We start from the raw sequence: 18863 nt of genomic DNA, 5'->3' as shown, positions 1-18863 counted from the left end.
GAATGGAACGCAATCCCCACACACACATGAACATACACTGTAAAACATATATTTTTTACAGCGGAATTTACTATATATTTCTTAAAGCCATTTTTTTTTCAAATCAGCCTCATCTTCATCGGTGTAATTCCTGTTTACCATCCTCAACATCATCACAATCCTCCACCCACCTGGAGAATGAATTTCAGTATTTATAAAAGCGGCAATGACCGTAGTTTCAAAATCAACGCAATCATTACCGTCACTTGTGCGATAGATTCCAGGCGGTGTGAACCCGGAGGTGGAGCGGTGTTGGAGGGGGCATGGAAAAGTTTCGAGGAGTGAGATAACGTTAAGAGTAAGCTTGACAAAATGAGGAGTGTGACACACAAGAAGGCAGAGAATGGAGAAAAGTTGAAGCAACCGCCATCGCTGAGTCAGTGGCCCAAGCGTTAGCGAGTGAGCTGGCAGGTTCGTGTAGCGACGAATAAATAGCAGCGGAGATATTTTTTGAGTCTTTCGGTAAAGTCACGTAGATAGGTTCAAAGAAAAAATAACAAAAAACGACGACGTTGCGATCGCAACACAAGCGGTCGTCTTCGCCTGAAGACTTGTGTTGCGATAGAAACGTCGTAGTTTTTTGTTATTTTGATTTGACCCTATCTTCGTGACTTTAACGAAAGACCCAAAGAATATGAATTCCTGCAGTCACGAAAGCTTTAAGTCAAGATTTAGCAGCATAGAGTTAAGAATATGCTTATCATTTTTGTGGGTTTTTGGAATCGATGTACGCAAGTTCAACACACCACACACACGCACACATTTGCATGCTTTACAAAAGCTACGTTCAGATAATATTATGGGTGAGACATGCAGGCTTCAAAGTGTGAAAATTCTGAGTTATGGGTCACAGCCTGCGACATATAACCCCCCCACCCACCCATTGTTTTATTACTTTATCATAATTTACTTCAGAATGTATTTCCTTTGATATAATCCACCACGTAGGGTTCATAACATCATTACAATTCTTAAAGGTAAATATATCCTCCGTCAGTTTATTCCAGAACGCCGATGTGTAAAAAAAACACAATTCATCTCCACGATTCCCACACAAACAAGATGCTGTACACATTCACACTTTCATTAAAAAAAACACTTCTGCACTTAAATGGCCCGTCATCGTATTTATTTGTCTCGAATAGTTAACATCCAAAGACATAAGTCATCTTACCTCAATATTGCATAGCGTTTGTTTCATGTGGTAATACCTTTTTCCAGCTTAATAAGTTGTTTTATTGCATTATACATTTTTGGAAAAATTGCTTGAAGAACTTTTGCTACAAAAAATATATATCCTGAGGAAAATAATTAACAAAGTTATTTTACCAACTCACAGCATACCCATCATTTTAAGCAGCCTATTTTAAAAAAATGTTTTTATGCACATCAAGAAAGTTCGTAAACAAGATTGAACTATTGACTATAGCTTTCGTGACCGCAGGGATTCATATTCTTGTTTCTTTCGGTAAAAACACGTAGAAGGGAAACAATAAAATAATAAAAATATAAAACAATACAATTCTCACGACGTTTCGACTGCAACACAAGCAAGCATCATCAGGAGTGAAAACCACAGCAAGAAAATGTATTGTTTTCCTTCTACATGACTTTACCGAAAGAACCAAGAAGATTGAACTAGTTTTGCACATTCCAAACCCAAACACAAACACCTTCACAAGTGGGAGTCAAATTTAAACTTTCAAGTCACAGCAAATGTTCTATTTGGAGCAACAGGTAAATAATGTGAGGGAGTGACGCCATTCGTGGCTCACATCACCCTGCCACCTAAGACAAGTAAAACGCATGTACACTTTTCACCCACACATTTGATTTGGACTGTCTTGCGTTGTTTATCCATCGTACGTAATGTGTTTGTCACGATCTACGTGCAGCCACATTGTGATATAATCGTGTGGGTGATTGATGGTGGGGGGAGGGAATAGGACTGCCGCAGGCAATGCCAATTGAATTGTATATTACATCAGAGACAGCCGGGGTGTGGTGTGTACCTTATCCTTTTAAAAGTCATCCTTTGAAATTGAAGGTTAAAACACAGTTCAAACCCGAATTTGCATGCCCAATCATTTAACATTTAAAACAAACCGGAACATTTAGCATCATCACCGCCAGCAATGTCAAGCTCAGCATTCATTTGTTCTCAATGTCACCATTTGACAAGTATTCTTAAGGTGACGCAAACAACTTTATAAAGACATTCTGGTTTACCTACTTTTTTTTTCTGAGCTATCAGAATGATTGCTACTATTTACAATGTTGTGCAATGTATCAGACAAATATATAACCTGACCATAATAATAAACATAACATGAGTTCAATAAAACATTTCCACATGTTGGAAAATAATCCATCCCACAAAGATCCTAAAGAAAAAGAATAACAGTGGCATCAATATTTTTTGGCTTTTTGAGGTCTTGTGGTGTTTTCAACATTCGATTTTAAAAGTAGTCATATCCCTCTGATTGTATTTTCAGCATCATGCCACGAGACAAAGTTATTATTTCTGATCCCTCTCCAAGAAGTTTAACCCTTTGTGTTGGAGAAGAGTCAAACGAAATCGAGGTAGAAGAGTTACCTCTGGTCCACACACCTCTTGGTCCATATTTTAATTCACAGGGCTGGAAATTCACCCAAATTAATTGCAGAACCAAATTTAACGTGATGATATTTCTGTGCCGTCACGTGTGCCTGGGCGAAGACCATCAGCAGCTCTTACACACGAGGACCGAGTTAGCTCACAGGTTGGTTCATGGATTCGAACCCAGGACCTCAGTGGTGGCAGTTCAGTGCTCTGACTTCTGAGTTACTCAACCACCTCAATTTTTCAACTTTTTTGTTTATCTTGAGAGAGGTAATAAATAAATAAATAGCCCCTGTACAATACATATGAGCCTATTGAATATAGCTTTCAGGGAAACATTTTATTTTAACCAAGTGAATACTGTCTCACCAAATCTAATTAAAGTGGTAAATGTTTACATACGTGCTGTACATGTACAACTAAACAATAACGCAATGTTACTTACAAATATTTGTAAACCCATTTCGTAGTTTAGTTAACACTGTACAGGGATAACAATAGGGTTAAAAAGATGCAATGGACCTACAATTCTGAATACGAATCAATGACATTATTCTTGTGGTGAGACTATACAAGGGTGTATTGGTGCAAACAAAGAATAACTTCAGCCTAATTATAAGCTTACATGCCACAATTATTGTATTCTTCGAGAAGTTTGCTGTGACCAAATCACCTGGAATGTGCCCCCATCCCCTTATGAAAAGCCAATCAGGGTGGAGCCAGGATCGCCTGGATGGGTGACCACCATGTTCCAATGGCAGGTGCAATAGGCATTGTGGGCAGCAGAGGGCAGTGTAGAAAATGTAATTGATCTATACCACCCCACCTTCACTAACTCACACTGACAAGCCTGGTGAAGTATGGTCGAATAACCCTCACTGGTTGCACGGTGTGGGGAGGAGGCACTCACCCTGCAGTGGATTGACACACAGCTGTACATGTTGCAATTAAATATTTCCTTTACCGGGATCTTAAACATTACGAGGCAATTCAAATATTTGTGCCCAAGTGAAATAATTCATGTTTCTAACCATAAACTTTATCAAAAAAAGCTATATGTCAAACAAAGGTCACTCGTCACATCGTGTTCTTGCCGTGCGTCAGTCGACCCAAACGCTGTCCAGAGGGATGTAATTGACATTGAGAGTGAGAGATAGGCTTCACATTTGGCATATTTGGCATTTTGAACACTTTTGAGGACATTCGTCAAGATCCAATTGCTTGACTCGCCCCGATCTCGTCTGAGCACCCGGAGATCAATGTGGGATCGCCCCGCGAGAGGCAATTGAATGAAGCGGAGTCAACTGAAGGCCGCTGGCACGCGCCACCGTGCAGTTCTGCCCCCAACGACTCCTCGTGAAAATCCCATCAGTGGGTGGCTTTGTTCAGCAAAAAACAAACGGTGGTGGCTCCAACCGACCGCTGCGGAACGGCGACCGCTACTCTGCTGCGTGCGCCTGCATCTCCGACTAGCACGGATGGCTATGTACGGTGCGAAAGAAGTTCACCATACGTACAAGTGGGGCATTAAAGATGACGTCCCGCAGTGCGGCGACTGTGGCCACTAGAACCAAACGATGGAGCACATCGCAAACCAACTGCACCCTGCGCCCGCTCCCCGGCGCACTCGACAGTGTCAGTCGCGTCACTCCCGAAGCGATCGCATGGCTCACAAACATAAACCTGGATGTACAATTGACGCCTGCTTGCCACAGCCAAACTTGCCGGAAGAGTTTGAATGCGCTTATCGTGGGAGTTATACGAAAGTGTAAGTGTACGATAGTGTCTGCGCGCGTCCACGCATGCCTTCCGAGATTGTTTAACATGTGCACCAATCACTCTCGCACAGCCTCCCTCCCATAGTGCTCTCGTTGTGATGAGAGGACACTTGAAATTTCATCACTGCTACACAGGTTTGTGCAACATACATACATACAGCACTAACCGATGGGAAGTATGGTCAATTGAACCTAAGGACCAACACGGTTGGAGGGGTCCTTCATCCAGCAGTGTTTTTTTTTTCCGGTTGCCGAACGAATACATTACTGAGGTCGCACTCATCACACACAGAGTGATTGCCACAAATGAACCACAAAAGCTTGCTGATCTCGTCAAGGAGCATGAACCAACACGCGAACTCTGGTCATCCTCGCAGCAGCGGCTTTTGGCTAGCTATCGAACAAAGACGGTCACTGCATCGCGCACTTTCAGATGCTCTTCTGTGCCCTTCTAGAATCCCCCACCTTCTGATATTAGGAAGTTACTGGAGCTGTGCACCCTTACATTCCTAAAGAACTGCACTTTGTGTGTTTGATTTGTTGTCCTTCCCCCTGCACCTCCGATTAACACCGTTGGTTACTTACAGTGCGAAAGAAGTTCAACATACAAAGGACTGAAAGGAGAATGCTTCTACCCTACTGATAGTAATTGCTGTGTTTGTTTAAACAACTAAACAGTGCTCATCTTTCAAGTACCAAGCCCTAACCTGTGCTGGAAATTCCACATGACTTTTATGACCCCGCCATTCTTGTATAATAATATAATTGTTTAAAACAGACAAGGCAATACATATTGAGAAGTGGACATTACAACTCATGTATCAATGCAACAACCCAGAATACCTAAGTATTGTTGTTGTATTTTGGTATAAATAAGGTTCTTTAAAACATAAATAAAAGCAACAAAAACATTTGGCGTCCAGTCTGGCATGGATCAACGGTGAAAAGCACAGAGCTCTGACTTTGGAAATAACAACAACCGCCATTCGCCACTTTGTGGCGGTGGCGTCACCTCGGCGCTTGTGCCAGGCTATGTGCACTTTAAGGCCACGTGAAGTGTCGAACACCGGCTGGCATGTCACGGGAGAGACCCAGGTACCATCGGTTTACCGAATGAGATGACCGGCCGATGCACCACCTGTGCCCCCTACTGTGCAAATTTGCTGTGCTTTAGTCACCCGGCGCTCCGCTCGTTGTTGTGAGCGTCGCTCCTCCGCCCTCCGTTGTTGTTGGAGGGCGACTGCCTCCATCTGCCCAGTAGCGTCCTTCACAAGCCTCCTCCACAGAGGCCAATCTTAACTCTGCTGGTACCAGTCATCGACAAATCTACTCAGCTTCACTCAGCCCCACATCCCCTTGTACATCATGCCCCATTCACCAACCAGCACTAACCAGCACGGTGAAATATTGCCAAACGGTCCCCATTAATGACACGGCCCGGGGATGCCTCTATCCGGGAGCAGGTTGACAACGGGCTACAAATGAAATGATGAAACTTAAAAATGCTAAAAAGTACAAAAGGATAACTTCGCGCTGGGTAAGGTTGTGAGGCGCATGCACCTCATTTTGAGAAAACTGCCAAGCGTGGCGGACGAATGGTGCCCCGGGCAAGGCACAGCAGGCAAGAGTCTGAGGCTGGTGCTCCCCTTAAAACGCCCAGGAGAAGAGGGGGGAAAAATGGCATGCTGCATTTGACTCGAATGTCCGGGTGTATCCACGCCAGCCCTGAAGGAGCCAACTCTCACAACTGCCCCGTTCACTTCCAGTCACAAGCAATTGCGATCGCAAATCTGTACATTAACTAGACTAAGACGTTCAATAATGTGCAGTTTAAAAAAAAAAACTTTAAAAGTTTTGTGTTGTTTTCTTGTGCCATTTTCCTTTTTTTTTCTCTCCAGGTAGGGGGTGGGTAGGGGTCAGGCCCCCAACTGGCCCCTAACGACCGGGTCAAAGTATCCCCGTGCGTAAAATGGCCAGCCTCTCCCCGTCGATGGTCCAGGGCCATTGGTGGAAATTCTACAACAGGGAGATGTGGAGGTTTTTTTGCAAATATGTCAGAGGTTATGGAGATCATCATCTAATTTTTCTTCAGTGCCAAAAAACGCATTATTTCATCGCGTATTTTTACATCTTCACAAGAAAGCGACGCATTTTTATAGATTTCTGCATTTTCAATGTGTGCCAAATGGAAGGGTCAACGAGCTTGCATCAAGGCTGATGGTCAGTTGGGATGCGAGATCGAAATGTCATAATTCCCTGACACAAGCTGGACAACAACAAAATATCAATCATATCCAGTCAAAAATAGGTAGAGGTGATAAACGTAAAAAAATGCGATTCAACTTACTAATGTGCGCATTTTTCTCATTGATTTTCAGAAATCACAATGATATGGGTAATTAAACACGTCACATTATGTATGATGTGATGTCACGTGATAGTCCACTTTGGTAGCCGATGAAAAAAGCTTGGTAGAAACTTAGGTAAACCAAACAAATTGATATAAACAGTCAGAATTACATGCTGGATAGCACCTACACATATATACTCACGTCACAGTTTTGTTGACAATTTGTGAACAGTTATAGTGCCAGTGTTATTACCATTTAGTTGCAGAGAGCATTTAGGAATGTCCACGTTTGTTACGTGTTTATCAGTGATTCGCTCCTCAATTTCCCTCCATGTAGCCGATAGCGAATGAGGAATAACTCCTACCTAAAGCCGAGCAATCGTGTCTCGCCGAGTTCCAACGTTTCCACGGACAAACTGTGCAATTGTCAGCACCCGGCAAAGAAGCATACTGTGCAAAAAATTGTTTGCAACCGCCCAGGGTTCAACCACCAATGACTCGTCCGTGAGCGTCGCAGCCAGACGACGCCTTACTCTGAAAGTCCCGCCCTCGAAAGGGTCGCTCAGAATGCAATCTAATTTTTTTTATTTTTGCAGCCGCAGGGAAGTAATTATATAACAGTCATTCAGGTTTGAAAATTTCCAATGAAGCCTTCGACTCGACCGGTCCTCCTTCAAGGGTTCCATCACGAAGAGCGCTGCAAACTCCCAACCCCCTCCCCCCACCCCACCGTGGCACACCCACCACGACCACAGGCTCCTCGTCAAGACTCGCGGTAGATGTTTATGATGCCCTCTTCGTCCAGCCTCGCCAGGATGCTCGCTTCGTAGTCGCCGTCATGGACGAGAGTCTTGCGCCAGGCCGCTCCCCCCGTGTACGTGTCCGCCCAGTAGTGGTGCCAGCTCCCGCGGCGGTCTTGCCCAAAGCCAAAGAGGTTCACCTGCACAGGACACATGAGAGGGCTTTTACAATTGCACCAACATACAAGCGGGGACCCACAGGCAATTCGGGTCCCTGTGAAATTACAGCATACCGGTTGTTGTTTTTTTATTTAGAGTCACGTTTCATTTCTGCAATGTAGCACATTGCCGAAGCCACTGGAACTATGCACTATGAATATCTAGATTTAAAACTATTTTCTTTAGAAATGCTTTTTGTGTCTAGTTTGTTGTCGCCCCCCCCCCCCCCAAAACGCATCTCTGATTAGCACGGTTGCATACATACGGTGACGAAGACGTTCAACATACATACAGGGACTGCTCTACTTACGAACATTCGACTTATGAACTTTCAGAGATACGAACAAACCTGTCCGTACGTCCAGTTGCCTGTTCGGATCGAGAGTCGTAAGTACACCCGCCGTGCAATCGATGGCGGTGGTTGTTCAGTGTCAATCACCGGCTTGCTTTGAGTCTCAGGACCCAAACATTGAAAGGTTTACTAAGGTGTCGGCAGCTGTTCACGATGCCATTGTGTGTTACAAGTTGATATATGAAGAGAAGAGAGCTACTTCGATTTAAAGCTTTCGTGACTGCAAGGATTCATCTTCTTTGGTTCTTTCGGTAAAGTCACGTAGAATGAAAATAAAATAATAAAATAAAATAAGACAATTAAATTCTCACGACGTTTCGGCCACAACACAAGTAGTTTTTGTTCCTTCACCTGAAGAAGGCTACTTGTGTTGTGACCAAAACGTCGTGAGAATTTTATTGTCTTATTTTATTTTATTATTTTAATCTCATTCTACGTGACTTTACCGAAAGAACCAAAGAAGAAGAGAGCAACTGTGCAGACATCTCTTGGTACGTTTTTCAAGAGAGTAGAGAGGATACACGAGCACCAAATGGAATTGGCATCGACATCTGCAGAACATAAAAAAAAACAATGACATCTACATCTACAGGAGATCACACAACTTTTAAAGCCATTCCTCGTGTTAGTGTACACGCCCGCACAACACGTTTGGAATCGACAGGAGTAAAGTTGGACTTACGAACAAATTGACTTACGAACAGACCTCTGAAACCTAACTCGTTCGTAGGTAGAGGAGTCCCTGTACGTGCGCAGCGTGGACACAAATAAGGCACAAGCTGCTTCACTGTGGACCCCCCCCCCTCCTCCTCGCCCCGCGCAGTGTAAAGTCGCTCCCTCTCACCTCGTCGCAGACGTGCAACGCAAACAAGGTGGTGAGGAAGCCCGTGGAGGGATATCGGCCGTGCTTCTCACTCCAGGCCTCGCGTACATATTTCATGAACGTGGGGTTCACCACCAACACCTGCTCCACACACACCACCCACACACCACCCGCACACCACACAAATTAAAACACCGCTCGGTCACCGGCAAGAGTCAACAACACCCCTGCCTCTCGCAGCTGAAAGCACGTGCACGGTGCTTTCTCTGTGGGCCGAGTTTGGGGGGGGAAGGGGCACGGGGGGGGCGGCACGGGGGGGCGCACCCCCCCCCCCCCCACCCAAAACTGGACACCTTTATTATTATTGCACTCGCGATGCCTAATGTGAGGGACGAAGCGAACCCCTTGCCCCCTCCCTCCCCCCCCCCCCAAATATAAAAGTCAAACTCCGCCGAAGGCTTTCTCCCAATAAACATTCAGTGAGCCCCTTGTACCAACCCCCCTAATAGGCGCTCCTTACAGGTTTTTCAACCTGTTGCACAGGACCAACCTGAGGTCTGTCCAATTCTGTGCGGCATGGCTGTAATAAAGCCCAACACAACAATTCCTGGCACCCGACACACAGATGCCTTTTACGGCGCTTGCGGCGTATCTATATGAGAAAAAGGAAAAATTGCACCATGCGATAGCACTATTATATACCCTGAAAATCTGCGGCTAATCCAAGCACAAATATAACGCACAGTGATTCTTGTGTGAGCTGTCCTCAGATGGCAATTGGTGCATGCCCACTTTCGCATCATTAAACTTGCTATAAAGTAGAACACACTTAATCCGAAGTGGAAATGAGATCCTTTTAAACGTCCTATTCACAATTTTGCCAATTGAAGAGAAAAAATGTTAACCGTGCTTCAATTACCAACAATGGTTGGCAAAGTGTTTAAGGGCTTTTTGTTATGGTCAATGTGTTAGGATGTCAATATAATCCAACTTCCTCAAAGTTTCCATCTGACCATCCTGTTATTTGTAAAGAAAATGTGTGAGCTATTGCATTCGGCAAGTGTATGATAATGTCGTAGTTTACACAACACGATGATTTGTCTCAAGCAGCAAGCAAATATTTTATGAAAAAAAGTTTTTCTTAGAACGTAGGAAGCTCACACCAAGCTACCTGTACGTTCGGATAATGATCTGCACTCATGCAAAGGAGACCTATTGAACAAATCCAAAACGTCCCTTCATGACGCCAAGACCCACCGGTTTCTATGTATAATAATAATATTGAATAAATTACATTTATATAAAGCTACTTAAGTTACTGTACATTACAAAAATAAATATATGTATCACAGTCCCGGGGGGTGGATTAAGTTGCTAAAAAGCAGCTAATTAGAGCATTGCACGCAAGAGTAATTAAATGTGCGTCCAGGCAGGGTTCAAGCCATACTGCCTGTCTCAATCAAGAGAACCTGAGATGTCCGAAGGAGAAATCTAAACATGTCGCCACCGCTGGCGTCGTGGTGGTGAAATACAGGAAGTTGTAAGTTCGATCCAAACCCTATATATTTGGAGTTGGCATGTTCTCCCCGTGGTCATGTGGATTTCTCTCCGGATCCTCTGGTTTTTCCCTCCATATTTAGAAATATTCGTTTAGAGTATTTGGCTGCGATACATTTCCACGTGATAAGCCGCTTTGTTGAGCTATCATTTGTGGGCAAGTCGCTTCTGAGAAAGAGCTGCATAGGTCAGTGGGACTTACCTGGTAAAATAAAAAAAATAGTTTTAGTTTAGAAACTCCACTTGGAACAACTCTTTTAGGAAACAAGTGAAGAGAGGTTAGGACCAAACTAAATGCCTGGTGTAATTCTATTTTAAAAAAATACATCACTCCAACTAAAGTTAAATCCAGTACTTATTTTCTGCTGAAGTAGCCTGCAATGTATGTTTATGTGATACTGCATTGGCAATGGTGCATACGCACAAATAAAACTCATATATATGTATATATTTGTATTCCTTTTACAGCAGTGTTACTGATTTGTGTGTTGAGTTTTTTTTAAATGTTATGAACCTCATTATAGGTTTATGAAAACACAGGGTACAATAATAAAGGATTATAGTAGGTAATAACAGTAACATGTACTGTCGAGTGAATACACCTTGCACAGATTATCTAAACTCTTAATTGAGCCTGGCAATGTTCAAAAATAATATCGAGTGAGAAGCCCTGGCTTCTCGCTTAATTTCTCACTTGATATTGTTGTTGTCCGACTCATGTCACTGGAGCCAACATTGTCCGGCTAGCTGAATCACGTGGACAAATGGGAGTGGTTCTTACACAAGTTGGTGCTGACTCAGGGGCAGATCGCTCGTGGCAGAAAACTCCTCGTGAGAGCCTCTTAATCTTGAAGGTTAGTTCACGTGAAAGGGTTTAAGGGTCAGAGGAAAATCAGTGAAAGCCCGGGGGGGGGATAGTAAATGTGGAAAACAGAATCCTGCAAAACAGGTGCAATCGCCTATGATGGTAGAGCAAGACAAAACCAGTTTGAAATGGCCAAAGGCAAAAATGTTGTTGTCCAACTCATACCCTTGAAGATATGTGGATATGCGGGGGGAGCGGGTAATTTGCATGTGAGGATGAGGGAGTGATTCCTCAACTCATTCCCTCCCTCTCACGCATCTTTCTTCATTATTCCTTAATATCACTTACCGATCATTTGTCATGCATTAAAAAAAAAATTGCAGTCGATGAGAACAAGTCCAACACCAAACTTCCACGTCCACGTGCAACAATTAAGATTTGCGCGCAAACCGTATTAATGATAGCGAGACGTTACAGGATGGGCTATCATCTCAAACCTCTCGAGTGGCCCCCCGCCACAGCTGCGAGGCGACACGCTGGGTTATTGGGTCCCTTTGAGTGTACAAATGTGAGAGGCAGGTATGGTCATTGTGGAGGACTTTGCTGGTCGTGCTCAAGCCCTCAAAGGGAAGGCACTGACTGGCAACGTGAGCTAACAGCGTATGCAGTGTGACGTGGCTCTCTGCCGCAGAGCACTAGTAGGAAGGGACGTTGAGGGGGCTTGTTGCATTGAGCTGCAAGAGACGGCTCTCCGCTGAGATGCATTAAATAATTTAAAGGGCAAGGCGATGCTGCGATCACAACTGCAAAGGTATTCGACACTTTTTTCGTAGCAGCCGCAGGGAAACATAATCCATATTACAGGTTTTTTTTGGGTTAGATCGCGTAAATATACAAATGTGTCGTTAAACCCGCCACCACCCGACACAGCCAATTAGTAAGGTTTGTTACGTAAACAGAACATGCCAATTCGTTACTGGTACAGCACAGCGGTGTGTTGGAGAGCAAATCCACATTTACAATCTGAGTACACAAATGTTGTGGAGTTGCTCTCCAACACACCGCTGTGCTGTACTCGTAACGAATTGGCATGTTCTGTTTAAATGACAAAACCTTATTAATTGGCTGTGTCGGGTGTGGCGGGTTTCACGACACATTTATATTTACGTGATCTAACCCAAAACTCCCCATGTTATGGACGATATTGGTCGCGAAAGCCCGAATACGTGTTAAAGGGAAACCTACCTTTGCTGAATGTGCAAAAAATGAACAACGGACAAAAAGTGTGTCAATCAAAAAAAAGGGTAATTTTCACCAGGGAAAACGTGGAACCATTTCGGCTCAATCCACATACCTTGGTTTGTTTTAGGTCCAGTAGGCTAACCTTCTTCTTTAACAAAAATCTGGAGAGAGAATCAAAAGTTGCCTGTTAATACATTTCAGCATGCCGCAATTATGTAAAGGGTAATGTTCGATTAAAACGACTCTGGCGTGAGTTATCCAAATTGCATGGCCACCGTTTTGACTCTTTGTTTAAAATAGGTATACCACGTGACTTCTGGAACATGTATTCATACTTTGAATAAAACTACTGTTGTGAAGTTAATATTAGACATCAAACAGATACATACTTATGTCTTATAATAAAGGTTTTTGGGTTAGATCGCGTTATTTATAAATGTGCCGTAACCCTCCACAACCCGACACGGCCAAACAGTAAAAAATGTATCACGTTTACAAAAGACAAATAGTTCATTACTTTAGCCAACCAGTGTGTTGAATCAACATCATTTAACAACACACCGGTGGGCTAAAGTAGTGAACTATTTGTATTTTGTAAACGTGACACATTTTTTACTGTTTGGGCGTGTCGGGTGGTGGAGGGTTACGACACATTCATAAATAACGCGATCTAACCCAAAAACTTTTATTATGACGAATATTGGTCGCGAAAGCCTACGTGTTAAACATACTTATGTGTATTATCATCATTATACTAAATATATACATCCGAGTACCCAAATATGGTACTTTCCTCTGACCAAAGTAATGTCGAATGCGATGGGGGAGGAACTCATCAGGATATTGTTTAAACTCCTGTCCTGCATTGAATGTTTCTGCAGCCAGATCGATCCATGAAAGCATAAGATTGTCTCCGTGCGAGTCTGACCTTTTGCACTTGCTCAAATGGCTACGTGCGCGGACGTGCAAGATTACAAGTGGCAAAACAGGTCCGTGCAAGTCACGCCATTTTTATGCATATGTTGCTCGCTAACGGAAGGAAATCGCTTGTTTAGTCACGCCTATACTCCTCAATTCTGGTTCTGACTCGTGCCCAGCATGAGAAATTGAATATCGGGATACCACCTTCGCATGACGATGTTTGACACTATTTGCCAAACACCTTGCGAGTAACCACATATGCAAAACGTCGCCACACATTACCGGCACTGCCGACTACGGCTGCTGTAGGGGTAAATTCAAGATCTCAAATTTTGATGATCTCAGCTCGGTCAGCAATAATTCCACAAACACCATTATACAAAGAAATGTTTCACTTTATTTGGCTGGATTCGAGTTTTAAGAATGTTACACAATCGGCTTGACTCTGTCATGCTACACCATTCGTCAATAACACTGTGGCCTGAAAATGAAAAGTCTGTACGTGGTCGATGTCTTCGGGCAAAGGGCTCTGTCAGGCATTCAAACGAGAAGGACGCTTCTCTGCAGAAGTACGCGTGGCAAAGTGCAGTGTCCTCTCGTGGGGTTAAAAAGTACACCAAAAGGGATCGCAGAAGCAGTCCTGTGATAAACCTTTTGCGCAGAGGCCTTTTAATCTAGTGCACAGGGTAACGTGCCGCTCTCTGCCTCTTTCTAAGCGTTCATTATCGAGACTTCAGCTCTTGACTTGCCGCCAAAAGCACATTTAGGATATAACTGGGTAAAGGGACAACACAAATGTCAAAGAAATAGGCCACGCATACACCATGTAATTAAATGTATATTTTAACCGTGTTTACATCATGTTGAGGAGTGCTATTGGAGGTTCCATTGAATGCACGTGACCGATCTAAGTAATACGTAAATTACTGTAATCAGCTGCTACTTTAAATCACATTCAAGACTTGCAGGTGAAATGCTGAGAGTCGTTAACTCTATCATTGATCACGATGTTTTTAGGAAGTGCAGTGATGCAATAAAAACAATAAATAAACAATAACAGTGCGAACGTAACAGAAAAAAGATAACAGGTGATACGTTGGCCAATGGTTTTTCTCCATAGCATAGACAGAGTGGAACATCAGAATTGGAGAGTCCACTTTAAAACATGAGGCCTGATGAAAATGTAATTTCAAGAAATGTCTTTCTTTGCATTAGCAACCGGAATAACCCACATGTGTTGAATGGCATTTCACATTCACCTTTAAAGCGCAGAACTTGTTCAGTTGCCACACACGCAGACACATGCCACGCTTAGCATTCCTTTCATTTGGGATAAACCGCATGCAATAACGGTAGCCCTCCACCGTACTGCTCAACTATAAATAATTCAGTAGCAGGTTACAGCAGAGCATTAAAAATGAAAACACAGAGAGCAACGAGACCCCCCGGTGAGTGGCACCGGCAAGGAAAGGCCACCATCCAACGGTGGCTAGAGAATGATGCTAGCAGCGGCCAGAGCAACATTGAACGGGCAAGAGCGTGCGTTCATTAACCCCACGTCTCGGGGAATGAACGTGAGACGAACTGCCCATTAGTGTGGAATTTCCCTCCAGGGCACCCACAGTTACTTTGCCGTGTTAAAGGAGAAGGAGGGTGAAGGGAAGGGGGCGGGCGGGCGGGCGGACGGGCGGGGAAGCGAGCGTTTGGCAATGGGGAATACGACTGCCAGGGAGGGATTGAGCGGAAATAGAGGATCCCTGCGGGTTTTAACCGACAACACGTGCAGCGAGTGTGCACACGCCAGCAATGTGACCGTCCTATAAAAGTGCTCAGCAACGGGCACACGGCGCCAGGACTCGCACGAGCACCGCACGTGGACGAGCTGGGACTTTCAACGTACGGCTTGCACTCGTTCGTCGGAGACGTGCGGATTCACGATGCAGCAAATAGAACCCTCATCCAACGGTTCTCAACTGACCACTAGGACAGCAAAGAACAAAGGCGGTCACCGCATCGCGCGCTTTCAGATGCGCTCCTGCGGCCGTCTGGAACGCTCTTTCCTTCCGATATTAGGAAGCCACTGGGAGCTAGGCACTTTTAAATAATCTAGATTGAAAACTCATTTCTTAAAAAAAAAAAGCTTTTTGTGGTGAGTTTGTTGTCCTTCGACGTACGGTGCGAAAGAAGCTCCGACATGCATACATTTAGATAGCTTCTGCAGCCTTGGACCGTTAAGGACCAGGCAAGGTCAATACGAGTGTGGGTCATTCTGCGAAAGTATCAGGATCCAGAATCAAACGATGAGAACAGCGCGCGACTAACGTTTAACAGTCCCTGGCCAGTGTGAAGAACTACGAGCCACTGTGTAAACAGACCTGCAGGGGACACCCACTTTTTCTGATACGGGGCAAGTGGCAAATGATTTGCTCGCATTAAAATAATGAAACAAATTATGGCACGTGTAGCGACGCGTTTAACACTACTCGCAAAGCTTAACGCATACTTTACACCTTAGTCATTGAATACAAGTGGCATTAAGAGTGCACGTTTCCATATCTACCAGGTTTATAGTGTAAACTTTGCTCTACGCCACGAGGATGGAGGTGTCAAACTGCTGGATTTTGAGCGAATTCCATGGCCTAATTCTCGTTGCTCGCTAGAGTCTGAGGTACAGGCCACACCAAAGACTTCCAGACGTACACACACACCAACTCACGTGCGTGTGAATGATTTAATCGTTGCCAGATGCGGCAAGTCGCAGTCTAGAAATGCGCACGCGTCCACACCAACTTCACATCGGTGATGCCCCCCTCCCACCCCTTTGGAAGTTTGGAGGCGGGGGGCGTCCTTGCAGCCGACGGGTTGTGGCTATCGTCGGGCAGGTTCGATGTGGAGAGGAGAGCTCGTGTCTCCTGCAGTGTGCGCCATGCATGTGCACGTTGTTTTAAAATGATACGTGCTCTCCTGCACTGCGTGCGCGGTGCTTGTGGACCGTGCGAAAGTGTGCGTGCGTGCGTGTGCGCGCAGGCTGGGCCAATATTGTGTCCTTATGCTGTGCGCAATGTGTTGAGTGGGGGAGCGCTGCGCTACGAACCCGGCGACCCGAGTTCGGTTCCCACCCACGGCCAAACACCGGTAACGATTATTTGAACCGGTCGTGGGTCTCCCCTAGGTCGAATCAGTCTCAACTGAGTACCTGGTGCGGTGTGTAAACATCGCCACTCGGGTAACAAAGGCGGCCAGGCGTGGTGTTGGTCACCCACCCCCTCGTGTGCCGTGTCGGCCTTCATAGGTGCTTGCTAACAGCACTTCCCCTAACAGTCTGTTAAAGGCTATATGGGACGTCTTTGTGGAGGAATGCAAGGTTAATGAGTTCTGTTACAGGTGGTGGCTAAAGTGGCCCCTCAGGATAGAGTCATCCTATTGGGTAACTTTTATGCCCGAGTGGGTACGGCACAGGCATCTGGGCTAGAGAAATTGGAAGGCATGAATACATTTGAAGGCCGGAATAATATTGTTAGAAAGTTGCTAAGCTTATGGTGGGCTACGTACGGTGCTAATTAAGTTCAACATACATACAGCGGAGGTGTAGAAAATTTAAACAGGACCTAAGACTCTGCTTTATTGACTCGATCAAAGCCTATGATACCATCGATAGGCCAGGGCTTTGGGTTATTCTTCACACTGTTGGGGTCCCCGGCGTTCTGCTCCTGTTCACATTGGGGTGCAACAGAAATTTCCTCCGACTTATGCAACTATTTAACGTCGTGCAAAAGAAATTTCCTCCGACTTATGCAACTATTTAACGTCGTCTTTGACCATGTAGTTCGATTACGCTTTTTACATAGCTCTACCGGATGAATTTCCATCTGGCACAGGTACAATGCGAAGTTGATCGATGCCCGGGTGCGGTAAAGGGACGGTTTCCCTATTGTTCAACCACGTTATGCGTGCTGATGATCTGCTAATTGCTGCTCACACTTAGGAGTTGCAGACTCTACTGCTGAACCCAGAGGGTGCTCACTATGTGTACGTGTGCTTTTGCTGACTGTGTGTGTGTGTTTGTTTGGTGACCAGGGGTGAAACATTTTTCGTGGATGTCTCATATTAAAATCTAAAAATGTAGGGGGAGTCCAGAATCACAAGACACCCACATTGAATCCACAAGGAGTGTGGGTTTCCAAAAGCCCCGCAACAGCTGCCCACTTGCACTGGCACCACTGTGGTGAGATGTTAACTACCTCGCCTGATATACATGAGGTTTGCGTGTCTCTCTCCCCGTGGCCGCATGGATTTTTCTCCGGGTCCTGCAGTTTTTCCCTCAGCATTTAGAAACACGTGTTTAGACTATTTGTCATTTAATACATTTCCACATGATAAGCCACTCCGTAGAGCTATCATTTGTGGCCAGGTTGCTTCTGAAAAATAGGTACAGTATATAGTTCAGTGGGCTTTACCTGGTAAAATAAAAAATAAAATTAATTACTTCTTATGCAAGACGGCAACACAAGCCCACAGCTGCCATGGGTGACCAGTGACAAGTCACGAGTGTTTGAACAGGTACACGACACTTGAACAAATGTTACGAAGATGATACCCTATGTTATATTGTCCTTGCAAAGTCCTCAGACTCTCCGTAATTTCACAGTCCACAGTTGTTGACCTGCAGACAACTACGACGACGAGCACCCAGTGGTTGTGCCAACGTTCGGCCAACAGAATTTGGTTTAGAACCGTTGGATCAACTTGTCCCAACATTGGCCCGACTTTCCATGTTTGCTGAGTAATGTTCTACTCTATCAATTCTAGATTTGAAGCTTTCGTGACTGCAAGTATCCATACTCTTTGGTTCTATTCGGTAAAGTCACGTAGGTAAAAAATAAAACAACAAAAAACACGACGTTTCGGCCACAACACAAGCGGCCTTCATCAGGTGAAGAGACCAGACTGTCTCGAAGACTGCGCTGGAGTGAAACAGAGCCAAGCTCAGACCACAGCCTTTAAGCTGTGTGAGAGGGATTAAGGTGCCTTGACAAAGAAATTAGCATTAAAAAAATTGCATTTTAATAGGCAGACTTAGCATGATGAAAGGTAGGGAGGGGGTCGACCTGTGCAGGCTGGCGAGGGGGCACGGCAGCGTCCACATGCTGGTGGTGTGAAAAGGGGATTTTAAGAAGCTGAGAAAGTTTGGGGTACCACTACTAGAAAATATACTGTACCATTGAAAAATTAGTTTAATGTTTGATTCGATTTAGAACATCTTTCCAATGGTTGCTTAATTTGAAACCATCTTCTCGGTTGAAATTGTGTCCGTGTTTGTAGATCTGAATTGCCTCGTGAACAAATCTCTGATAGAAACCCGTGGGTTTGCAAAGAACCTTGGTATCGGAGAAAATTATATCGTGATCACCCACAGCGTTGTAACAGTGATCAAT

The 18863-nt window shown here is 44.6% G+C and overlaps 1 protein-coding gene across 2 annotated transcripts in view; it reads right to left on the bottom strand.

The window, feature by feature from the left end:
* Window positions 1-1151: 1151 nt before the first annotated feature.
* LOC116940480 (CMP-N-acetylneuraminate-beta-galactosamide-alpha-2,3-sialyltransferase 1-like) overlaps window positions 1152-18863 on the bottom strand; it is a 59675-nt gene continuing 41963 nt past the window's right edge. For both annotated transcript variants that reach the window (XM_032950361.2, XM_032950362.2), the window contains 3 exons: window positions 12620-12668; window positions 8925-9044; window positions 1152-7709 (listed from right to left, as the gene is read on the bottom strand). In XM_032950361.2, the coding sequence (XP_032806252.1) occupies window positions 7533-7709; window positions 8925-9044; window positions 12620-12668 (346 nt within the window). In that variant the 3' untranslated portion in view covers window positions 1152-7532. The remainder of the gene's footprint in view (window positions 7710-8924; window positions 9045-12619; window positions 12669-18863) is intronic.

This window comes from Petromyzon marinus, chromosome 9 (assembly GCF_048934315.1).
Source record: "Petromyzon marinus isolate PM22_M1 ecotype Great Lakes invasive population chromosome 9, UKy_Petmar_22M1.pri1.0, whole genome shotgun sequence".
Taxonomy (NCBI): domain Eukaryota; kingdom Metazoa; phylum Chordata; class Hyperoartia; order Petromyzontiformes; family Petromyzontidae; genus Petromyzon; species Petromyzon marinus.
This window is presented reverse-complemented; position numbering and strand designations above follow the sequence as displayed.